The sequence below is a fragment of the Ptychodera flava genome, unplaced genomic scaffold (assembly GCF_041260155.1).
Source record: "Ptychodera flava strain L36383 unplaced genomic scaffold, AS_Pfla_20210202 Scaffold_35__1_contigs__length_1935909_pilon, whole genome shotgun sequence".
Classification (NCBI taxonomy): domain Eukaryota; kingdom Metazoa; phylum Hemichordata; class Enteropneusta; family Ptychoderidae; genus Ptychodera; species Ptychodera flava.
This window is the reverse complement of record NW_027248357.1, coordinates 982,780-1,009,589: the sequence shown is the minus strand read 5'-3', so window position 1 is coordinate 1,009,589 and position 26,810 is coordinate 982,780. Positions and strand designations below refer to the sequence as shown.

Genomic DNA, 26,810 nt, shown 5'->3' with positions numbered 1-26,810 from the left:
AATAAAATGACCGCCTGGCGGCCATATTGGATCGTATCACAAAACAAATTGACGTGCATCTGTATGACATATGAAGTAATCCTTGTACCAAGTTTGAATGAAATCGCTCCGTGCATCTCTGAGATATCTGCGTGAACGTACGGACGCATGCATGCATGCACACACGAACGGACGCATGCACGCACGCACGCACGGACATGACCAAACCTTTAAGTCCTCCCGGACGGTGTCCGTGGGGACTAATAAGCAAATTAGCAATTAATTGATGCAATACTGACATATCTCATTCTTCACAAAGTCATATCTTCACAAAGTTTCATGAAATTTAGTGTAGCTGCTCTAGAAACAGAGCTCTTAAAAAAAATCATTGTCAATGACATAGTCCCTACTTTTTCAATAAAATGGCAATCACACAGCCACATTGGATTGGATCATAAAGAGTAATCCTTATACCAAGTTTGAATGAATTCGCTCCAGGCATCTCTGAGATATCTACGTGAACGGACAGACGGACGCACAGACGCATGGATGCATGCACGGACACGACCAAACCTATAAGGCCCCCTAGACGATGTCCATGAAGACTAACAAGCGACCTAATGGCCTCCCATTACATTGTACCTGGGAAAGTAGAAATGGTGAGGCAGAGACAATTTCTGTAACTTTAAATTTAGCCCACATATATTTGTGGAGTCAAGGTAAAAACTTTTGTTTATTAGTTTGGTAATACAATACTGACTGAACATATCTGCTAACTCGCTAGCTGATTTATAGTCTCGTGTTCATTTTTAAAGAAGGAAATTTACAGATGTCTTACCATAAATTTGAGTAGTTTGCCAAACTTTTGACCTCCACTGCTTGATGTACCGTCACCAAGGTGATCAGAAGAACCAGTGTGTTTTTGATCAATACTTTCCATGCTGTCATAAAAGGATTGAATCAGACAGAGGATGTGTTCAATACATATTAAGGAGCGTATCTTCCACTTTGTCAATATTAATTATATCCACTTGTCTGGCTACCAGAAAGGTGCATATTTTTGCACAGAATTACAAGAACTTTGAAATTGCTATAAATCCTGCAAATACCGGTACAAAAGTTTATGCAATGGAATAGATATGGTAGTCACTTTTTTGTAAAACAAGTTCTTTGAACAGTCAAGTCGGGTACACCACTTTACTCTATTTCTTCCTGTTACAGTCTTGGGGGTATGAGTACTGGTAGCTACCTTTTCTTTTTAGGAGATCCATTTCCTACCTTTACTCTATAGAGGAGTAGGCTAGTCTGAGAGTGCTTAGATTTTCAAGTCAAGCTCTTGTTAATATTTCAAGCAAGACAAACCTTCTAACATACATTAAGGGATGCACCCTTAGATTTTGGAAGGGGGTCAGGATTCCAGCTGACATGCACATTGTTTGTGGAATAAACTTTGGTGAATCAATATTCAGATTTTACATAGAGAGCATATCGGTTTTTTTTCCAAACTTACATACTTTTTATGAACCAGCTTTAATGGAAATAAAGCATTTTTGGGTAATTTCATTTTTCTTGTTTGACCACCCCTCTCAAAGACTGACTGTCCATTCCTAATGATTAGTTTATATATCATTCAAACAATACTTACACACCTGTAAATGGAACTTGTCATGTTTGTTATGTTATCCTTGATCATCATGAATCAGTGTGTTATATGTCATGCGTGATCATCATGCATCAGTGTGTTACATCATGCGATCGTGTTACATCATGCTTGATCATCATGCGATCGTGTTACATCATGTGTGATCATAATGCATCAGTGTTACATCATGCTTGATCATCATGCGATCGTGTTACATCATGCTTGATCATCATGCGATCGTGTTACATCATGCTTGATCATCATGCATCAGTGTTACATCATGCTTGATCATAATGCATCATTGTTACATCATGCTTGATCATAATGCATCAGTGTTACATCATGCTTGATCATCATACATTAGTGTTACATCATGCTTGATCATCATACATTAGTGTTACATCATGCTTGATCATCGTGCATCAGTGTTAAATCATGGTTGATCATAATGCATCAGTAGAAAATCATACTGTGGCCAGAAAAGAGCACTGATCATGATCACCACATATCTACGAATATTGGGCAAGACAAAGAGACATTCAACATTTACCTCCCATGACTCCCTGACGAGGCAGTTTCTGCAACATCCAATGGATCACCTTCATCTGAAAAATAGTTATCAAATACACATTTTAATCAACTGTACAATACTCATCCAAGTATAACCCCCTACTTCTGACACACTGCAGTAATATTAGGGCAGGAGCTTACACTCTAGCACCTCTGCCACACATGCTTAATTAAGGTTACTTTATTTATGATTATATTACCATGCCCTATCCACTGCGTTTTAATTGGTCGAGCTGTAATGGTTTGTTTTCATGCCCGTGAATATGAATAATATCGTAAACATAGTAACTTTACAGCTAAATCGAAATTGTGATTTGTACAAAGATCATAATCAACCACAAAAATATAATGGAGCATTTGTGGGCCAAGTTTAGACACTTTTTCCAAGCGAATCTCTAGATTTGCAAAATTTTTGCAGCACGCGAACTACTCACTGACAGGTTCTGGGGCCCTGTTGTCGTTCGTGTGGGAAATTTTCGTAAATTTTTATGGGTTTTTTGGTTTCATTGAGAATATAATTGAAATAACAGACTCCGGGCTGACCATTAACATTTATTTATGGGCACGGGCGAGAGGAAAGCCAAATTAACGGGCTTGGCAAGCCTCGCCCGTTAATTTTGGCTTTCCTCTCACCCTTGCCCATAAATAAATGTTAATGGTCAGCATGTTGTCCGTTATTTCTATATTATTGAACACCACTCAATCTTTCGATCACTTTCAACAAGTCATCATTGTTGACACAGTCCCCATGTTGTCAAATATGTTGGTTTTTTGCTGATCAGATGTAAATGAGTGAGTGTGTAGTAGTCATATTTATGTTACATGGTACTTACTGAAGAGTTGATTTAACAGAATACTGGATATATCATATTGGTATGTGTTAAACATGGTTGAGTAAATGTATTGGAGATCCACAGGCCCCTTCTGATAAGTAGCTTTGGCGAGAAGTGAATGTCTCTTATCAATTTGTAAAAATTACAGGGTAATCGTTGATATTCCGTTTGTGTGGTGGAAAATTTCGCTAATTTTAATACTAAGCAAATAGCTTGAACTTATATTATGCCTGGCTAACCAAAAATATCATTGATTTGGTGTTTTCTGTAGCGGGTTTAGAACCCGAAAGACGCTGGGCTGTTGACAAGAAAGACGTCCCGATCTTGATTGTGAGATCATACCATTCAGTGCAAGGGGACTGGTAGGCTATCAAGCTGTACGCGGTGGGCGAGGTTATTGTACCACCTCTTGGACTGAATAGTATGATCTCACTATATATCAAGCTGGCGACGTCACGGTCTTCAAGTTTCAAGTCCAGCGTCTTCCGTGTTCCAAAACTGCCGGAGAAAACATCAGGTTAATGCCAAATCAATGATATTTTTGGTTGGCTGGGCATGATATAAACTGAACCTATTGGCCTTGTGTTAAGATGGGCAAAATTTGGCCCACTTTTTCCACGGGCAGTGCTTGCCGGCACTTCTCGGGCAGTCCTCAGGCAGCTACGGGCAGTCACGGGCAGTAATTAGTAGGACCGTATACTTTGCAGGAAAGTTGGGAACAGAAATGGAAACAGACACCATGTCTTCTAAAAAATGTATATGCAGAAAAATCTATGGATTGCAAAACAACCGCAGAATTAGAGCACTTCACTCTCATGTAGTACAAATAAACGCAAAAATCAGGATGGTGTTGCTTTGTTATCACAGCATGATCACAGAAAGCATACAGTTTTTATCTTAAAGTGTAGGAGATGTTGGTCAGCCTGAAGGATTTCCTGTTGCCTATTGTTTTATGTTGTGTATAGAACAATAGTACTGACAACGAGTTACCATTTCATTTACATTAAACAGGACAAGACAACGATGAAGAAATGGAAGATATGACAGTGAGTCCAGTTCAGACACAGTTCATACAAGTGCATCACAAAACCACACTTCAGGTAATTTTTCAACAACAAATATTAGACTTTGAAATTGGCTGCCATTCGGGTCGTTTCGGAATTCGCGGGCATTGCCACTGGAAATGACGTAACTAATAGAACGTACGAGTGAGTGTGTTCACCTCGGCCATAGCGAATGCTCACTGCTGTGACTTCAAAATGGTGAGAAGTTACGCTTTAGGTGGCTGAAGTAACCGCAGCCATTGCCAGTTTATTGCATTTTAGGATGCCGTATTAGCCGCATTTGCCAAAATTACATCGGAAAAGAGGCATTCAGACAAGCGTTTTCTGCGGTGCACATTTTCGAGTGCCGTGACTTCGCGTCGAATAAACACGGTTCGGAAGCCAGATGTACGGTAAGATAGACTTTAATTCCTGGAGCTACTACATCGATTATGTGATCGCAATGCCGTACCAGTACGACTATTGTCACCAGAAAGCGTTCGCGTGTATCATCATCAACTGTGGACAAGAGCGAGAACAGCAGCAAGACTGCGACAGGTTGCCCAAAACATGTCAAGGGGATGCGGGGGCCCGCGGAGAAGTATGGCCGTGTTTACATCCACCAGGACTGAACGCCGATTCAGCTGCTTTACGAAAGTGATTGTAAATAAATAAATACAAGTACGACATCTCATGTATGTGTAACTCTATAATTAGTAACGTTAGGAGATATCTAATTTTATATTCCTAAAAAGTTTACGTAGTGATTGACTGACTCTTTGCGAGACTGAACGATAGGTTGTGTATAATACAGCATGGCGCTGCCAGTAACAGTGACACAACGTGTAGCAAAGAAGTTTCATACTGTTGACGAAGCAGTCGCGTTGTCGTCATGTGTTCCCTTCTGCTCGACTAAGTCTCCCCTAAAATATTTTAGCTTCTTTGAGAATTTCGCAGTCATGAAACAATGAACTCTGTGCTTTATATCGCTGACACGTAATCAAGAAAAACGGAAGCGTAGCTGATCACTCCGTCACAGAAATGGCCAGCTGAGCCGCCTGGCCTCGGGTGCCAGTGTGCCCGATATTTACATCATCATGTCAATTTTAATTTATCTCTTCCCGAGAATTTGGCTAGACATGTCTTCACGGTCACATATTTTCAAAGTGCCAATGTTCATGTGAGGTTTTATTACGCCAAACTGAAGATTTTGCGGCGAGAATACTACTTTCAAATTGGTGTTTATGCTAACATGACCCTCAGCCTGTTGCTCTTCCAGCTGTTGATAGGAAAGATGTGTGTTATAATAAACGGTGGACAATTTTCAACTTGATCTCTACTACATTTATCTACAAGCGTCATGGTGTAATTCAAATATTTATATACAGATTTTGAATGAGGCAATTTATGTTGAGAAGTAATAATAAGGTGGGATGGCAACTCCAGACTTTTATTCATAATTGGTAGCTTGCGGTTGTGTGGTACGGTAGTGCACTGGTGTTTTGACTGTGGTCACGGTGGGCTTGTCACAGACGCGACGGTCAACAAGAGTTCCGTTCTTGTTCTCGTTTAGGTTAAGGTCCCGACTGTTAAAATTTGCAGGCCTCTAAATTCTGAACAGCTTTGTCATATCTTCTGTGACGATGACATTCTCAGTTGCACTGCTTTCACTCATGAAATTATCACTATCTCCATAGTCAATGCACGAAGTCACCATCACATGTTCTATTAGTGACGTCACAGCTACTTACGCCAAAACGGGGCGAGCTCGGCAATTTCCGGAAAATGTCGCCATGATTGAAGTCGAAAAGTGCAACTTTTCCCGTGTTTTCGTCGAAATAACATAATACAACCGTCTAAAAACCGCTCAAATAAGCTTCAGTTTGTGTGTAAATGTTTGTTTTATTAATACCAATTTCATTGACAACCAGAACTAGAGTATATGCCTCAAGTCAAACGAAAAAGCCTCAAAATGTGGCGGGACTCACACTTTAAGTATAGAAGGAAGGGCTATATTTATTCTCTGCTGTTGCATATTTTGGGAACAATTTGCAAGAATCTCAATTTTCAAGAATCCCCTTGATATTTTTAATCACACAGACAAATTTGCCTCTGTATGTATTTCTGATGACTGTAATGACTAAAACACTTTAATACTCAAAGTGTGTTTTTGCTGTAACATTTTCCTTTCTTTTCAGTGAATACCAGTACACCCAGGGGAGTGCCTCTGAAAAAACGACCACGCAGGGTAATGGAAGTCATAGATAACAACAGTTCACCAGAAAACGTAGATGGTAAGATTTGATTTACCATCTCTTCTTTCATGAATAATCAATACACTTTCCAGCTAGACAAAATAAAAGCAGTGATAGCTGTTACCAAGGCAATGACCACACTTGTAGAAGTCATTATTGTAACATATTTCCATGCCATCTTCACCTACAGATGCAGCAGCAGAGACAACTCACAAAAGGGTCCGAGTCAGCATGTCATGAGCGGAGTTGAAAAACGGACAGGTATGGGCATCAACATTTTTTTTTCCCTTTCTAATGTCTGAATCTGTAATTTAATTAAAAATTGTTGCGAAGCTGTGTAGAAGGGCAATGAAGACAGTAGTTTAGGAGTACAGTGAAGACAATACTGTGTGGAAACAAGTCATTGACAATGACATAGTCCCCACTTGTAATAGGAGTATTAGTCTTGATGGGGCCGGGAAATGTGGTTATTACACTCGTTCTCATCTATCATCGAACGCGCAACTTCATGTGAATGTTGATACATCTCATGAATTCATCAGTGTGTTTCCTTTGAAACTTCATGAGTTGATAAGGAACTTCCTAGGAAGATTTCGCCGCCTCAACGATGTAATTAATAATATTGCTACAGACTTCCAGACAAGTCGGCGCCAACAAATACTTTGTAAAACATGCTGGGGCATACAACACGCGTGCGCCACATTTATTTTCGCTGAGAGCATGCACAGTTGTCCCTGGAACGCTCCATGCTTTCCGCGGTGTTCGAGTTTTTCCAAACTTTTGTTGGTTTGTCCATGGTGCCGATGAGTTTTGTAAATGAAAATGTCATCAGAATTTGTGTTTAACGTTCACTTCCAATACTATGGTGCACAAAAGATAACATCCGTGTACATGAAGAGAGGGTGAATTCATGAGAATGAAAGCTAGTAAGTGAAAGTTTAAAATGCCGAGGTGGAACTTTAAAGGCGAAGATTTACGTTCAGGATGGGACATCACCATCAGTTTCGGGCAGAGAAACGTTCTTACACTTTTGTGAAATACGAAAGATTCACATTTCAAGAGAGAACAAATGTACTCGAAATTTCCTTGAGAATCAACATCGCGCAGGTTCGTTTTGAGAGTCAACATCGCGCTAGTTCATTTCCTCACCCCGGCACAAATGTACGTGCGTGTAGTGACGATACTATGAATGATGACGGTCCCATTTTCAAATGTAACCACATTCTCTCGCAAAGAAACGACAAGCACCGGGAGTAATGTTTGCTATGGCATTAGCAGTCGCTAGTTCAGTGAACCTGTAGGCGAAATCTTGATGAGATCTCAGCTCGCTCTTTATATAGTTGAAACACGGCTCGCAAACGTTGAAAACATTATATGGTGGCTGGTAAATCAGTCGAACCCCTCTCGCCTGCAATAGTCGTTGGAGATTTTGCTCAACATATCGGGCGTGGTGGAAACCGCAATTATCCATAATTACACAGTCACCTACGGCCAAACAAGGATTTCCAAAATTATCCGTAACTCGAACAGCCTCATCGAAAAAGTTCAATAACTCCAACCCGTTTGATGGTCCAACGATCACATCGGAATGATCGACACCCGTAGCACTGACAAGGATGTTGATCGCGTGACAAGGATGTTGATCGCGTACGTAGCATTCGATGCATGGCATGGCGTTGTATTTGAACTGCCGGTGTTCTGATTTCTGCGTGTCCAAAACGACGATTGCCTGTAGTTCTGATCACCGAAGACTCGTCAAACCAATGAATTTGATTTATATTGTAATCAGAAACAGTTTCTATGAAATCCAGTGTATATTGTCCGATAGCTGGAGTCATCGATTCGGCAGCAAGACTTGATATTTTCTTTCGACTCATGTTCAGGTATTCGGTTATCGCTCGGTGAATTGTCGCCAGCGATGGTACGTTTTCGGCCGTACACCCGTTATCATCAAGAAGTTACCTTCTGATTTCGTGCAAGTAAATACTTGGTTGCCGCCTTTTATAGAACTCGATATGTTGGAGAATGTTGTCGACAACTTTAGTACGTTCTCGCGCTGGTCTATCACTAAGGGAGCCTGTTCTCTCGTATTTGCAGCAGATACTGAGCGCTTTTGATTTAGACACTCCGGTCGTCGATGCAATTTCACCATAAGAAACGCCTTTCAAGTGAAGTTCTCAGATGCGTCTTCGCGTCAGAAATGGTGTCGGAAACCACGTTGCATTTTGGAAGTGTGTACTATACTGTGCACGGCAGTTGTACAATGTTGCAGCAACCCTCAACTTTGCCGCCCAAACTATTTTTGTATCCGCGATCTGTTATTCGCATTTTAGTTGTCGTATTAATGAAATGAAATTCGCGCACACATTTTACCGGGCTAAAACTTCGCCCATTGTTTTTGAACAATTCATACGAATCGCTAATGTAAAGGTACGTATTCACGTAGCTAGGAATATGACGTTCACGTCAGTCGTTTGCGTACAGTGTATCTTATGTTTACATAAACTTGTAAACTTGTCGCCAGCGCGGCGCGGCGGCGTCTGAAATCTTCCTAGGAAGTTCCTTATCAACTCATGAAGTTTCAAAGGAAACACACTGATGAATTCATGAGATGTATCAACATTCACATGAAGTTGCGCGTTCGATGATAGATGAGAACGAGTGTAAGAAGTATCACTGGAGTGTATATGTTGAGATCTATGGGCACATAGGTCTATGTCGTTGTTCCCAATTTGAAACACATGAGGCATGTCTAAGTTATGGTTCTAAATCGGGAAAATAGATCAGACCTCTAGCAGTATTGGCCAGCCAAGAAATACATATGCGCATAATAAATGAGGTACAAGATGTGACATCTTAAGGTCTAATATCCAATCAAAATTGGAGGGTATAGAACTTGTGGTTACTGAGTTATGCATATATATGTATTATCAAGGTCAAAGGTCATCAAGGTCACATGACATTTTGGAAAAAAATTATATTGCTAATTAATCCCTATATGCCAAAAAATCAGACCTCTAGCTCTATTCGCTTGCCCAGAATTAGATATGTGCATAATTAATGAGGTAAAGCGTGTGTTGTCATAAGGTCTCCCATCCTGCTAAATACAAAGGACATAGCACTTGTGGTTACTTACTTATTGACATAAACATATATTTTAGGTAAAAGGTCATCGAGGTCACATGACATTTGGTCAAAAAATTTCTCTCCTATAGTTATCCCTATATACCAAAAATCAGACATCCAGCTCTATTGGCTTGCTCAGAATTAGATATGTGCATAATTAATGAGGTACAGTATGTGGTGTCATAAGGTGTCCAATCATACCAAATATGAAGGGTGTAGCACTTGTGGTTACTGAGTTATGGACAAATATGTATATCTGAGGTCAAAGGTCACCGAGGTCACATGACATTTTGTCAAAAAAGTTGTATTGCTAAGTCATCCGTATATACCAAAAATCAGACCTGTAGCTCTATTGGTTACTGAGTTATGGACAAATATGTATATCTGAGGTCAAAGGTCACCGAGGTCACATGACATTTTGTAAAAAATTTGTATTGCTAAGTCATCCGTATATACCAAAAATCAGACCTCTAGCTCTATTGGCTTGCTCAAAATTAGATATGTGCATAATTAATGAGGTACAATATGTGGCGTCATAAGGTGTCCCATCATACCATACATGAAGGGTGTAGCACTTGTGGTTACTGAGTTATGGACAAATATGTATATTTGAGGTCAAAGGTCACCGAGGTCACGTGACATTTTGTCAAAAAAATTGTATTGCTAAGTTATCCCTATATACCAAAAATCTCTACCTCTAGCTTATTGGCTCGCTCAAAATTAGATATGTGCATAATTAATGAGGCACAATTTTTGGTGTCATAAGGTGTCCCATCATACCATACATGAAATATGTATATATTAGGTCACCGAGGTCACGTGACATTTTGTCAAAATATCTGATATATCTGCGTGAACGGAGGAGGGACATGACCCAATCTATAAGCCCCGTGGACTTCATCCCTGGGGACTAAAAACTGTGTCACTGCATCCTTTTTGCAATATGAATACGATGAGAAACTAAATTTTTATTTTACTTGGCCTTATACATGGGAGTCTATGGACTGCCTTATACATGGGAGTCTATGGACTGCCTTATACATGGGAGTCTATGGAGGTGAAAACTAAAAAGTCCTCTAACACGGCCAAATTTGATCGCATTGTGAAACAAATCGACGTGCATCTGTATGGGGTAGGGTACTATCCTTGTGCAAAGTTTGAAAGAAATTGACCAGGGCATGTCTGAGATATCTGCGTGAACGGACGGACGCACGCACGGACGCACGCACCGACATGACCAAACCTATAAGTCCCCCCGGACGTTGTCTGTGGGGACTAAAAATGACATTGTAAATTATGATTTTTGGGGTTTTTTAATGCAATAGTTTATTACTACCCTTAGCCTGCAAGTCAAAATGGATGTCCCAGTGAGTTGGTGTACATAAGTGCTTGTAGTACATTAACCAAACGCAACATTTTCAAAGAAAATATATTTTGCATGATGGAATTTTGACGTGTCCACTTGTGGATGATATTTTTTGTAACCAAGATGTCAAATGAGATACAGCCAATTGGGCTATTATATGTATTGTTATATCAAAAGGAAATCCATTTCAGTTGCTTGTAATAATAAGTGCATGGAAGGTAAAATAATGGCATTTTATATTTTACTTTTTGTCAAATGTGTAGACATCACAGAGATTCTTTTCTCCATTATTTTTTAACTTTCATATATTTATTGTTTTGATTGTTCTAATTCAGCACTCAGAAAACAGAGGAAACTAGAAAAAGATGGCAAGTTTCAGAAAGGCCTAGAGTCCGCATTGGAAAAATACTTCACCTTTGAACAAAAGAGAGAAAGAAGAATTGAAGAGGCAGAGAGAGAAAGGCAGATGCGTCTTGAGCAAAGGCAAATAGAACTGCTACAAAAACAACTTGAGTTGGAAGAAAGAAAGCAAGCTCTTGAACAAAGACGACTGCATATGGAACAACAGCAACGAGAACAGGACAAGATGATGTATGAAAGTATTTTTTCTTTCATGATGCAGATGAGAAGGCAGTCAACACCTGAGACACCAAGACCCACCAACTTACCAATGCCGAATCATCACCAGCGAATGCAGGGGCAAAACCTTGGTAGTGCAGCATCAACTTCTCAGCGAGATCCCCATTCCATGTTTTCAGGAAGTAACAGTCGGGTACTACCACCTAATTTGCTCTCTCATTCATTACACTTGGCCAATGATTTTGAATCATATTGATACCAACATTTTTTGTTGCAATTTGTATCATTTTTTCAAAAGGATCCTTTCGGTAGCGTAATTTTGTCAATATTTCACCTACATTGTATTTTCCTTTCAATTTCAGTGATATTTAAGTGTATTACTTTCCCTAAAACACCACAAGAAACATTTACAGCATTTTCATATTTACATACTTTGCACTGATATTTTCAGAGTAATTTTTTTGCATTTTTGTCATTTTAAGAACAGATCCGTACTTTAGATTGCGTAATTTTGTCAATATTTCACCTACATTGTATTTTCCTTTCAATTTCAGTGATATTTAAGTGTATTACTTTCCCTAAAACACCACAAGAAACATTTACAGAATTTTCATATTTACATACTTTGCACTGATATTTTCAGAGTAATTTTTTTGCATTTTTGTCATTTTAAGAACAGATCCGTACTTTAGATTGCATAATGTTGTCAATATTTCACCTACATTGTTTTTTCATTTCAATTTCAGTTCAATTTAAGTGTATTATTTTCCCTAAAACAACGCAAGAAACATTTACAGCATTTTCATATTTACATACTTTGCGCGGATATTTTCACAGTATTTTTTGCCTTTTTAAGAAAGGATCCGTACTTCAGATTGCATAATGTTGTCAATATTTCACCTACATGGTTTATTAATTTCAATTTCAGTGCAATTTTCCCTAAAACTGCTTAAGAACATAAATCCGAGTAAAGCTGCGGGACCTGATAACATCCCTAATATGGTCTTGAAAAACTGTGCTGCTGAGCTGTCACTAGCTTTGGCATACATCTTCCAAAGCTCCATCGATACAGGTGAACTCCCCAGTGACTGGAGAAACGCAAACATCACGCCAGTGTTCAAGAAGGGTGACCAGCATGTACCAGAAAATTACAGACCAGTCTCTCTTACATCAGTCACAATAAACTTTTGGAACACATCATTTGCCGACACATCTTAAGCCATCTAGAATATCACAATATACTCACATCATTAAATCATGGATTTCGCTCTGGCTACTCATGTGATACACAACTTCTTGTCACCATAGACGATCTAATGAATCCTATGACAAGAATGTACAGACAGATATAGCCATCCTGGACTTCTCCAAAGCATTTGACACTGTCCCACACAAGAAACTATTACATAAACTCAATCACTATGGCATCAGAGGCTCACTTCATAACTGGTTAATTTCTTTCCTGTCCAAACGTCAAATGCAAGTCGTCATCGAGGGAGAAACATCTAGACAAGTACCAGTCGGTTCCGGGGTTCCTCAAGGCACTGTACTCGGTCCACTTTTATTTCTCTGCCATATAAATGACCTCCCAGGCTGTGTTAAATCTCAAGTCCGACTATTTGCTGATGACTGTTTACTGTACAGACCAATTAGAACACAGAATGACCATAACATCCTACAGAATGATCTTGAAGAGCTAGAGAGATGGGCAACAACATGGGGGATGCGTTTTAATGCTAAGAAATGTTACATCCTTAGTATTAAAAACAAAAGTTCACATTTCTACAGTTTAAACAGTCATATCCTCAAACAAGTACCACACAACCCATACCTCGGACTCATATTATCTGAAGATCTCAAATGGAATATACACATCAACAATCTGTCAAAAAAAGCAGCATCTATTGTCGGCTTCCTGAGGAGAAATTTAAAACACTGTAGCAAATCATGTAGGAAAACAGCATACATTTCACTTGTCAGATCAACCATGGAGTACGGTGCAATCATATGGGATCCTTTCACACAAACCAACATAGATAAACTAGAACGCATTCAAAGACAAGCCATCAGTTTCATTACTAGAAATTACACATCAAGACAGCCAGGCAGCATCAGCAAAATGTTAGCAGAAAATCAACTTCAACCACTACAAGAAAGAAGACAACAACTCCGCTTGACATTTCTGTTTAAAATCACTCAAGATCTCATCAGATCTCATACCAGCCATTCATCAGGATACATACCTCATTCCACAAAAACCAAAACGCGCAGTTAAACCTCGGAAATTCACAGATTATCATCACAGCAACCCAGTAACTAAATATGCATGTAATAATTCAAAACCATTCCAAATACCACGATCAAACACGGACATTTACAGGAACTCATTCTTTCCATGAACAATCATAGACTGGAACAATTTAAGTGACTCGGTTATAACATCAGCATCGGTAAACATCTTTAAGGCAGCTGTCCAGTGCGATTAAGCACCTGCCTCTTCCCCGTTGATCATATACCAGTATTGGTGTCTTCAACGTATTTATTCAGATTCAGAAAACACCGCAACATTTACAGCATTTTCATATTTACATACATTGCACAGATATTTTCACAGTAATTTTTTAGGAAAAAGCCCAAATGCATAAAATATTATTTGTAGTTTTTACTTTTTATTCTGTTTTTTTTAATGGTTTATGGACATGTATTAACATCCTAGTTCACTGCATTCTATGATTAAATAATAACACACGCCAGCACCGTCATGAGCACCAGCCCGAGGGCAGGCAACAAATCGTGATCTTGCCCGTGCTAGCGTGTGTTATTAATTTTATTACACCGAACAAACACTGTTGTTTTCGAAACTTTGCTTAGAATGCAGTCAAGTGTCGATCGAGACTCGCCACAGTGAAGCGTTCTATTTGTTGCTCGATCGTAATGCTACATGAAGTTGAAGGTCAACTTAAATTAACGTCTATAAAAACAAAGACAGTGTTGTTAAAGCTTTTCTCGTTTATCATTAATGTACTAAATGTCCTCTACTTCAGGTCCAGTTAATTTCTTGTACCTTTTGCGGCCATTGCTTTACAGAAAATTCCAAGCAATGTACGCGATGATGTGGTACGCGCAGAAAGGACGCGCGGTATTCCAGAACGTGGTAGCGGGCTATATCACTGCATGCGGCAGGGCTATATCAGCGCACGCGACAGGGCTATATCACCTAAGCCATGTTCTATCACTTTTTGTTCTATATCACGTGAGTGAGGCTCAGCCAATCACAGTACCTGGATAATACGTGAGGTGTAATAAATAATAATAAAACATGTCGTGCAATTTTTCAACATATTCAGTTTCAGTGTGATATTTATTGGGTTGAAAGCTCAGTAACGGTAAAGCGTAACTCATGATAAACTTTGTTGTATTTTGACTAAATTCAAATCATAAACATTGTGCCGTGTGTATTGGCTCTGTGAATAAGATAAAAACTGGATATTTCAACAAAATCTAGGGAAAACAAGACAGTTTATTCGATCAATGGAACAAAGTTTTAACTTGACATAAGTCATTTGTCACCAATAAGAGTGGTGACTACATGTACCAGATGGAAAACAAGATTCACATGCTTTAACAACAATATAACGAGATGGTGTACTTTAAACCAAGTCTGGTAATTTGCCATTTTATTCCACAGAGTTAAAAAAAAACAAACAGGGAAAACCAAAGTTGTAAGTCAGAGATACAATGTATGTATTTATAATTATTCTGTTCCACATTGGGAATCTTGTGAAAGTTGTGGCAGACTTTGAAGGAAGAAGGTAATTACACATGGTTAGTGGAACTTTCTTATTATGAATTTTTGGAAATAGGAAACACAGTGAGAAATTTCAGAAATGATAAGAGTCCTGCTACAACAAAAGCCAAATATCACTGTCTTCATGTTCAACTTGGCTAGAGACAAGTCAGTTAGCAGTTGACGCAGTGTGCATCATTTACTCAAAATGGTTTACAATCTATTGTCCTTAAAATACAGAAGAAGAGTCCGCCTCGTATGTGCTGCATTTCCATGGTCCACAGCATTCACATTGCCAGATGGCATATCAAATTCCTCTTGGCCATTTAACCACTGGTCATTAAATGGGTTGTCACGCCTTTCGCACAAGTTATGCAGAATGCAACATGATACCACAATAGTTGGTATCATGTCAATCAAGCAGTTATTGCATTTCAGTCGGCACCGCCACCTACCCTTGAGATGACCAAATGCATTTTCAATGACCATTCTGGCTCTGCTCAGACGCCTTTTGAAGTAGTTTTCATCAGCTGTCAGTGAAGCTGTGTCTGAGTATGGTTTCATCAGGTGTGTCTGTAATGGGTAGGCTGGGTCTCCAAGCAGCATAAGGGGAACTTCTGCATCCCCTATCTGTCTCGTTGTGTCTGGCAATAGTTGGTTGTCTGTTAGCCTCTGATGAAGTTTTGAATTGGCATAAACACGGGCATCATGTGCACTGCCTGGCCACCCGCACATGTCAACGAAACAGTATTTATCATCTGCAACAGCTTGTAATATAACAGAATGAAAATTCTTTCTGTTAAAGTAGTCCCTTACATACTTCTCAGGTGCAATTATTGGGATGTGGGAAGCATCAATTGCCCAACAACTTGAGGGAAACCCCAGCGCTGCTGGAAACTGTCAACCACTCTCTGTTAAGAAAAATAATATAATTACCATCAGTTTGTTGTAATATTGCACCTATTATGGGTTGATGACAAAAAGTAAATCCTTGCAGCTCATAATAGAAATATTACACAATACTGTGTTAAAACCTTGCCGCCAGGAAAAATACTAGATTTACATACAACTGACTGTTCTCTTCTTTTCCTTTGCTGGCTTCACTTTAAAGTTTATGCACCACTCAACTGAGATACTACTGATACTTCTTTCACACAAGCAACGATAAACAATTCCAAAGACTGTCAAGTAGACACAGATTTTTTTTCCCCAGAACAAATGACATCTATGCACATTCTAGACCCATAAACTCTATGAAGATATCCTTTTCTTGTCACAAGCATGTCACAAATGCACAAATCTTTCTCATGTCATTCCATAGTGAAAAATAGAAGTCCTAATCAGAAGACAATGTGTTTGGGGGGATACTGAACTGGGTATGTACTGTAAAGTGATATTACAAACATAAGTCGATAGTGAACAAATAAATACACTGGATTAATTAATAAAGTAATTGTACCTCAAATTCATTTCCACTTGGAAATCTAATAATCTCCTTCAAGAATTCTTCATTTATTTCTTGACATGTTTCCTGAAAAATGCTGCAGGCTGTAGATCGGGCTACTCCAAACAGATGCCCGATTGTTCTGTATTCACAGTTGGTTGACAGTCTCCATAAAGTTATTGCAAGTCTCATTTCAACAGTCACTGCCCTTCTCATTTTGGTATCGACATGCTCAATCCTTCTCCGAAGTCTGTTGCAGATGAACATAAATGTTTCTCGTGTCATTCTAATAATGGGGAAAAAAAAGACTGTTAGACATATTTCCATGTTACAACAAATGTTCCCGAGGACATGTATTTTTGTTAGTCCCCATGGACACCGTCCGGGGGGACTTATAGGTTTGGTCATGTCCGTCCGTGCATTCACGCAGATATCTCAGAGATGCCCGGAGTGATTTCATTCAAACTTGGTACAAGGATTACTTCATATGTCATACATATGCACGTCAATTTGTTTTGTGATACGATCCAATATGGCTGCCATGCGGCCATTTTATTACGATTTTTTCATGTACAGAGCCATAACTCAGACATGTTTCAACCGATTTTATTCAAAATTGGTACAAGGACATTGACCTATGTCATACATATGCATGTCAATTTGTTTTGTGATACGATCCAATATGGCTGCCGTGCAGCCATTTTGTTACGATTTTTTCATGTACGGAGCCATAACTCAGGCATATCTCAACTGATTTTATTCAAAGTTGGTACAAGGACATTAACCTATGTCATACACATGCACGTCAAATTGTTTCATGATATGATATGGCCGCATGGCAGCCATTTTGTTACAATTTTTTCATGTCCTTAGCCAAAACTCAGGCACGTCTCGACCGATTTTATTCAAACTTGGTACAAGGACATTGACCTATGTCATACATATGCACATTGATTTGTTTTGTGATACGATCCAATATGGCCGCCATGCGGCCATTTTGTTACGATTTTTTCATGTATGGAGCCATAACTCAGACATGTTTCAAGCGAATTTATTCAAAGTTGGTACAAGGACATTGACCTATGTTATACATATGTACGTCGATTTGATTTCATGATATGATCCAATATGGCCACATGGCGGCCATTTTGTTATGTTTTTTTTCATGTCGAGAGCCGTAACTCTGGCAAGTCTCAACTGATTTTATTCAAAGTTGGTACATGGACATTGACTTATGTCATACATATGCATGTTGATTTTTTAGACAGTAAGATCAAATACGGCTGCGTGGTGGCCATTTTGTTACAATTTTTCATGTACAGAGCCATAACTCAGACATATTTCCACCAGTATAATTCAAAGTTGGTACAAGGACATTGACCTATTTCATACATATGCACATTAATTTGTTTCACGGCATGTAGCAGTATCATATCAATTACTGAAGTTTCCTTATTAGGCTGATATATCAAGAAGTTCTGCATCAAATTTCATGAAACTTGGTACAGATGTTTAGCTCACAATTTGCTTTAACAGTGAAAAAGACATTTATCAGAGTCATTTTAATTAATTTGTCATTGCATATGTAATGAACTTTCCTAATTAGAGTGATATATCCACAAATACTGCTTCAAATTTGATGAAACTTGATACAGATGTTGATCTCATAGTGTTGTAAATAGTGCATCAAACTTTATGAAATATGGTACCGGTGATAATCTGTTAGTGTTAGGATAGTATGCAAAAATGTTTGGCAACATCCTGTCGATTAATTCCTAATTGACTCATTTAATGACCTTTTGTAATTAGGATGACAGCCTACATTGGTTTTATGTTTTCACCACCATTGAACTCATTCTTGGCCATTGAGTGCCACGTGTATCAAAGTATTTTTATCACAGACCTAATTAATGAAGAGGACTCTATCCTCTCTGAGGACTTGCAATCAAAGTACCATTAACAAGTGGGGACTGTGTCATCAACGATGACTTGATTTCTATCACTATGGTTTTTTGCAAATTCATTGTCAGTTTCTGTGGTCCTTTAGCAAATTAATTATCAGAATTCAAACTACTTTTGCAGCAATACACACAGTGAACATTGACATCTCTTTGATAGCTCCATGCTTGCATACACTGCCGTGTGTCCATTACAGTTTGCCTGTTTTCAAACTGCATAGTGTACACTTTGCTTTGCAATCCATCTGCACCATTAGGTAAAAAATACCGTCAAGGACAGTGTGCTCACATTCGGTTTTAATTGGTATATTCAAGAAATATTTAAACCAGAAAAACAAGAATGACAAAAGCAAATAAGGTCTGCAGTTAGGTACTGGAGGTTATCTTTAGGAACATGCATATCAACTTCTATAGCAATGGGACAAGCAGATCCTAATACATAAGCAATTGTCAACAAAAAAATTACTGTAGAAGCTTGACAAAAAGAAAAGTCGGGAGAGGGGAAAAATAAAGAGTGGGAAAAATGTACAAGGGATCTGGTAAAAAGTAATGCTACCTCATCAATCTTATAGCCCCTATCCCCTCCTGAATATCAAATGTTCCATCTCTTTGTTGATCATGTTTACATAAGACCAGCTGGCAGGGAATGTATTTACAACCTTGGGGATGTTTTAATTAATGCTATGAGTGCTATCATCCTAATGTAAACAGCACTTAAATCAGTTACAGATAGTGAATGTCTTCCACTGTGGGGGATTACGACATCTGGAATTATCCTGGATCCAAATTTCTCATCAGTTCCTTATGTGTCTTACATGCAAAAGTTGCAAAAATTGGTTCACAATGAAAAAATTTACCTCAGCTTTGTTTTCTGGATCACATTTTATTTCAAATTGATATTAAATATGACAAAATTATGTTCACAGCCTTCAAAACTCTCTCACAATATATCCTGGGTTGGTGTAGGTCATTTAAGGTCACAAACTGAGAAAATTACCTAAAATATAAAAGTTTGGGGGTTTCTCAACACTTTGAGCAGAAAATCTATCTAATAACATCCCTCAGGACTTTTGTAGCAAATTATAAAGCTATCAGACAAGTTATTTTGAGAACAAGTTTTCTTGACCAAAAATGACAAAATTGTCTTAAGGGACTGGTCAGTTTCTTCAGCCTGGGGGGGGGGCCGGTGGATTCATGGGGGGGGGGGGTCATCCTGTTTTTGACTTTGGTGATAGGGGGGGTCACCATGTTTTTGAAATACCCAATAGGGGGGGTCAGTGTGTTTTTGAATTTTGACACAGGCTCATCATTGCCTAAAATGCTAGTGTCAGTCACAAATTTCATCATTCAGTTGTATTTTTCGGCGCGCCCTTCGGGCGCGTAACTTTAATAATCAGTCATATTTTTCAGCACGCCCAACTTTAACATATCAAGCATACATACATCAGAGATATCTGTATGTTCAATATTTTTCAGTGTGCTCTTCAAGCTCATTACTTTAATATATCAGACATTTTTCAGCATGCCCTTCAGGTGCATGACTTTAATATACAAGGCATATATATCAGAGATATCAGGATGTTTCATATTTTTCGGCGCGCCCTTCGGGCGCCATACTTTAATAAATCAGAGATATCTTGATGTTTGCAAAGTGAAAGTGTACATTATGAAATCTGCATTTCATATGAAAAGGATGACAAAGTCCTGATACTTTTCTGTTCTCTCTATGAGAATTCAGTATGAGAAGAAAGCAACATGCACAAATATTTCACAATATATATTTGATACAGTGACTTATTTTAGAGATAGAAAAATACAAGATATCTTTCCTTCTCATTGATGCAATTATTTTCCTTTGTGTCACAGGTTTTCTGTAGAAAGATGCTTTTTTATGAACAAAATAACAGTTAAAAAGGCAGTTTTTGTCATTATTAGCTGTGCTTTTATGGTTTCAATGTTACAAGAAAAGGTCCTCTCAGACGCTGTACACATCAGATTTGGCTAAAAAAGCTCTCTATGGCTCCTCAGGAGATTTAATTGGATGGTTGGCAAGTCTTAACACCCATCAAGGTTTTTGATTCACTGCTTTTTCCTCTTGATATTAATGATTGACATCCATTTCTGTACAACAGTTCAGGCCATCTGGTTAAGCATAGAAAGTGTGAAATACCGGGTACATTCACAGCTCATTCAAAATACAGCTAATTCAAAATGTACTGTATTCAAACTTTAAGATTGACACTTTGAAATTCCTATCTTACAACTGACATGTTAACAATTTCATTAAAACATAGAATGACTATTTAAAATATAAATATATGTAAAATGTAAAATATAATATATATATATACATATATATATATATATATATATATATATATATATATATATATATATTTATGTCCACCTTTTGTTTTACCTATGTCACGCGCCGGGGGGGGGGGGGGGGGTCACCCTGTTTTCGAAATTTGGAATAGGGGGGGTCACCCTTTTTTCAAAATTTGGAATAGGGGGGGTCAGCCACTTTTTGACGTCGGCAAAAAATAATCCACCGCCCCCCCCCAGGCCGAAGAAACTGACCAGTCCCTAAAGATACAAATTTGTATATTTCAGGACAATTTCCACATATCTAACTATTGTCATCCCTGGACATCTGTACACAAAATATAAAAGCTGTCTGACCAGGGGCTTTAAAAAGTAAATATTTTTTAAGATTTCTTGACCACAAATGACAAAAATTGCCCCAAAATAGTAATATTTCCAATTTTGTCGTAATTTCAACAATTAGAAGGGTAACATCCTTGCAAACACCTAATCCAAATTTGACAGCAATTGGGCTAGCAGTTTCATAGAAGAAGAAGTTTTACTTAAAATGAGAAAAATAACCAAAAAATTCAGCAAAAATACAAAATTCGAGATATCTTCACAATATTCATAAAACTGATTATGATCACCTTAGAAATCTGTACACCAAATATCAAAGCTATCAGATTAGTAGTTTTTGAATAAAGAAATTTTGACCAAAAATTCGGAAAATTGCCCCAACATTACAAATATGAAAATTTCAATTCAATTTGTATAAACTTGACTGAGGTCATCCTGAGGAACATGTATACCAACTTTCAAAGCAATCAGATGAGTGGTTTCAGAGAAAAACATTTTTTGACAAAAAACTGAAAAATTACCCCAAAAAATAGAAACATGCAAATTTCATCCCAAATTTTATACACCTAACTTAGGATACCTAAAGGAACCTAAAGCAGCACACTAGTTTCAACCCTATCTGACCAACGGTTACAGAGTTTTAGCAATTTGCAGAGTTTTTCCCTTTTCCCCTTATTTGCATATTTTTGACACTGACAAGTTCATTTGAACAAATTCACATCTCCACCCCTAGGTGTACCTCTACACAAAATACTAGGACAGTAGGTGCTGCAGTTTAGGTGTTTTTGATGTGGACGGACATACATACATACATACATACATACATACATACATACATACATACATACATACATACAGACATGCAAATCAGATGCAAATGAACTGATTCAGCTTATATGATAACCTCACATTGGTATACCAAATGTGAGCTAAAAAGGTAAACCTGAGAAAAACGTGCACCTGAACAGTACACTGTGGTTCAATTAGTTTGAACCCAGGGTTGGTTTACAGTAACACCATGTATGTATGTTCTTTTTTTAGCCTCTATGGTAACACTCTGTTCAGCGCATTACCTAAAAAGTATGGTGCTGGCATTGGACTCGAGCCACATCGCGTACCAAAGACAGCAGTTTACCTCTAACATGGAGCTAAACTCCTTGCCTCTAACATTACTCTTACAATAAAATCTACCTTAATTATACATACCTGAAGTTTTCTAACCACTCACGGTTATCCCAGGTCTGCAACACTACCGTCTGCCACCAACTGTCATAGCCTTCTCCCGTCCAGAACGTTCTGATACCTGCTGTAACTACCTTGTTCAATTGGCCAAGCAGCATAAGCAGGAAACGCATGTTCGATCGCCGACGACGTCGTTGAAAAGCCGATGATTTTTCGAATTTTGGATTTACGTTCAACACTTTTAAAGCGTCAAAATGGTCGCGAAGACGACGGCGAAGTCGTCTAGAATGCATATTTAGGAGTAGAAACTGGAGACATGTTGCTATAGTGTTCTCGACGTCTGCCATCTTAATTTGTTGATATTGATGTAATATGACCGTAGAGGACGTTTAGGTCGGTGTTAGTTTCAAAACAAAGGCCCAAACTTACGCGTGTGGACGCTTACAGTATTCTCGGGCTAATCCCCTGTATTTGCAAAGCTTCAACACAGACTCTGCAACCCCAAAAAAACTCACAGTGAGAACAAGACATATATTAATTTAACAAAATGATTGGAACTAAGACAAATGTACTGGAGTCTATATTCACAGTAGGGTGCATCTTGCCATCTGGTATTCTTGTGGATCCAAATCCCTTGTCAGTGTTTTGGTTTTCTCAATAAACTATTTGCTAAAGTTGGTCCACTATGTCAAAAATAACCTCAAATGGATACACTCCTGTAGAGATCAGGAAGTTTCATTGAATTATACTACTAGGTCCTAATAGACATACAAGTAACTATGAAAGGTAATAACTATAATTAGAGATGATAACTCAATATCAGCTGTTCCTATCTATCCAAAGATCAAACGTATTACTTTTTAGTATGATGTCTTAAAAAAAATTTACTTACCAATAAGCTGAAAAGAGGCAGCTGTTCTGTCGGGCAAAACTGGTGGTGGTACATCGGCATCTTCTGAGTTGTTCCTTGACTCAGCTAATAAGCAATCCAACAAATGCAACATGAACCATTGACATTTTCATCTGGGTTATTATTTATAATTTCATTTTTTTCAGTATCACAACACTGACATACTTATCAAGAGACATGACATATTAATCGTTTTCACATGTTTGTTTTCACATTATATTGTTGTGCAGCAAACAAGGTTAAGAGTATATATATCTAGCCATCATATTTTAATGGTTTAACATAGGTCTTCCATACTTTCCCTTCAGAAAAAATTTGAAAATCTAAGACGGTCATTCCTTGCATGATATGCACCAAAACTTGAGATAACAGCATAGAGAGGCAGTTCTTGGCTATTTATTTACCATATTTGCATTTCAGAAACTCATTAATTTTGCACATGTTCATTTAAACATCAGTACATTTTCAAGCCCAGACACATCTTTGTACAAACACTGAGCAGATACATGCAATGTAGCAATTCAGTTTCTACAGCAGACATATATATTTATAGACATACCGTACATACCTGCATACAAACAGACATACATAAGCCAATTGACCCTAGGCATCATATTTACAGTATAGCAAGAGGGAGCTAAAAACTGGAATGAGTTCCCTAAGGAATCTGGAACAGCACCTGCAGGTAGTATTCTAAGACTACATTGAAATCTTTTCCTAAGTTTTCTCTCTTCAAATCACTTCACTATAAATCAAATGTACGAAATCATAATAGAGAGGGACAAAAAAATATGTTGCCCAAAGGAGAGCTAAAACAAATATCAGGCAGTACTGCTTTTCTAAATTCTAGTCAGAAATCATCACTCAATATCACTGACGGGAAAACCAGCTTCACTTGAAACAACCTGAAAGGAAGATTAACAATGAGAGAAGTACCAGGGAGCTTCTTTGGCAGTGTCATTTATCATCTCCATGTACTCCATAGCAGTATCAATAACTGACATTCCACACAATAATTCCTTACACACCAAAGTCCCCTACAAAAGGGGGATTATGGTAAGACTATGCAGATGTGAAAAAGCCACGCTATGGGTAAGACGCACTCAATTTGCTCCGAGATTACCAGAAATTCGACGTGTGCCTTTATGTCGAAAAAACGTTAAAAACTCTGTTATTTAATACAGAGAACGCATATTTTCACAAAGCGTGGGCTCCAGAACGTCCATTTGACCTCTGTTCTAAATGTTAATAATAATAATAATAAACTTTATTTCGAGAACCAGCTCATATGACACACTAAAAAGACTAAAAAAAAGACTAAAACAAACCAACAGAGCGACAATTTAAAAGCAATCTCTGTACAATATTTTCCAAAAAGCACTATTAAGACGCACATACATAGACAACGCAGCAGCAATTAATGGATTTTCACTTTTTTCCAATCTTAAATAAAACCTGGAACGCAAGGTGCGTTGCTTGCTTTCAAAGGTCATGATATTATTATTTACAAAAGTACCCGTTATACTCAATTTTCGGTCAACCCGTAACAGGATTCTGAAAACGTTGTTGTATGCAACTCGGACATCATTTATGCACTTTTTCGTGAAAAGACGCCATAAATGCGAACAATACATAGTACAATATGCTTGAAACAAAGTTATTTTGACTGAATAGGAACAGTTCGAAAATTGACGAACAAGAGAATTGGCATTGATATAAAACGACCTCATCTGACGCTTCATGTCGTCAATATCGTTACCCATACAATTCAAAATTACTCCAAGGTATGAATGCTTATCAACAAAAGACAAAATGGTATCATTAAGGTAAACACTGGGGATATGGACAATTTTAAGCCGATCTGGAATAACGGCAAGGCACTTCGATTTTTTCGGATTAAAGATAATATCGTGAATAACAGCATAACTAGAACACGTTTTCAAAAGGCTATTGAGACCTTTAACAGTTGGACAAATCAAAACAATATCGTCAGCATATATAACAGATGGTTAATGCACATACCACCAACGTGGCAACCAACTTTTGTATTGGTGAGCAAATTACTCAGGTTATCAATGTATACAGAAAAGAGACGGGGAGATAGAATACCACCCTGTCTAACACCATTGCGAACAGGGAAACGTTCTGATAAAACAGACCCCCATTTAACACGAAATTCTTGATGTCTGTACCAATAAGTTAAAATTCTAACTATGAAAACAGGTAACCCTCTATCAATTAATTTTCGAAATAATGTCCAGTGGTTCACTCTATCGAACGCCTTAGTGGCGTCTAAAAAGCAAAGAAACACAGGGCTATTGTGCCGATTGTAAAAATCAACAATTTCTTTCAAGAGGAAAACACACATGTCAGTTGAGTGATTTTCTTTGAACCCGAATTGGTGATCAGAGGTATCAAGCAACCTGTCACATTTGTTAAGAATCAAAATTTCATACACCTTGGAAATAACTGTAGCGATGGCAATTGGACGATAATTACTAGGGTCAGTCACATCACCATTTTTGTTTTTAACAAGAGGGATCAAAGTGGTATCAAGCATACGGGAAGGTAAATACCCATGAACATGTGAAGCAGTGAACAAGATAGAAAGGAGAACATTAAGAAGACGATGTGCATATTTCAGATGCTCCGCCACTAAACCGTCGGGTCCAGAAGCTTTGCCACTTGCTAGCCTAGAAATACACTCACTGATGGCAGTTGGAGAAGTAATCATTTCATCATCAAAAGTAGTTATAGAAAAAGTATCTTTTACATAGGATTCATTACTACAGTTTGACACAGACGATAGTAACTCTGCAAAATGATCACGCCACATATTCGCTATATCAGTATGCCCGTTGCAACCTCCAATAGAAGAAGACAAAGGTGCAGACTTATTTTTGCTACTGGCATTTTTCCAAAATTGCTTGACATTTTTGTTTGAAAGATTGTCAGCCAGAGCATCCGCTCTCATCCTTGACTCCTTATCTCTGCACATGTTAAACATAAATTTGAACTTAGCACGAGTCTTTCTCATAAGATCGAAAATTGGACCGTACCGAGGGCTGCCACTTTCTCTCCACAAAAGGAAGGCGTCGCGGGCAATGGAATGATATTCTTTAACATGCTGATTCCAACCAGGGATAGATTTCTCTCTGCATTTAGAATAGACTTACTGGAGATGGAGTGTGATGAAGCCAAAGATAAAGCATGCTCAATATCATCATAAAGTTTAGCAATAGACGAAATATGAACAGGGTCTTTACAATGCGGGTTATGACAGGTAAAAGCATCCCTGTTTATATCAATATTGCTCAGATACTTGTTTGAACAATTAAAGTAACAATGCAGAGACTCATTATCGATTTTCGACCAATCATTGGCCTGGAAAAGTTTTGCTCACTGGATGAAAAATCATATTTTTGAAGAAAATTCATATTACAAGACACATTCAGTGGAAAATGGTCGGACT

At 38.1% G+C, this 26,810-nt stretch overlaps 1 protein-coding gene and 2 long non-coding RNA genes across 3 annotated transcripts in view; 1 reads left to right on the top strand and 2 right to left on the bottom strand.

Moving 5' to 3' along the window:
• LOC139127731 (HMG box-containing protein 4-like) overlaps positions 1-26,810 on the bottom strand; it is an 84,697-nt gene that overhangs the window by 49,288 nt on the left and 8,599 nt on the right. The window contains exons 2-4 of the mRNA XM_070693621.1: positions 23,321-23,404; positions 2,172-2,226; positions 818-920 (exon numbers count right to left, since the gene is read on the bottom strand). Coding sequence (XP_070549722.1) covers positions 818-920; positions 2,172-2,226; positions 23,321-23,404 — 242 coding nt within the window. The remainder of the gene's footprint in view (positions 1-817; positions 921-2,171; positions 2,227-23,320; positions 23,405-26,810) is intronic.
• LOC139127729 (uncharacterized) lies at positions 6,265-12,027 on the top strand. Its single transcript, XR_011551100.1, has 3 exons — positions 6,265-6,361; positions 6,513-6,583; positions 11,150-12,027. It is a non-coding gene; the product is annotated as an uncharacterized lncRNA (long non-coding RNA).
• Positions 15,412-22,552, bottom strand: LOC139127726 (uncharacterized). Its single transcript, XR_011551097.1, has 3 exons — positions 22,453-22,552; positions 16,640-16,910; positions 15,412-16,091 (listed from the first exon to the last, which is right to left on the bottom strand). It is a non-coding gene; the product is annotated as an uncharacterized lncRNA (long non-coding RNA).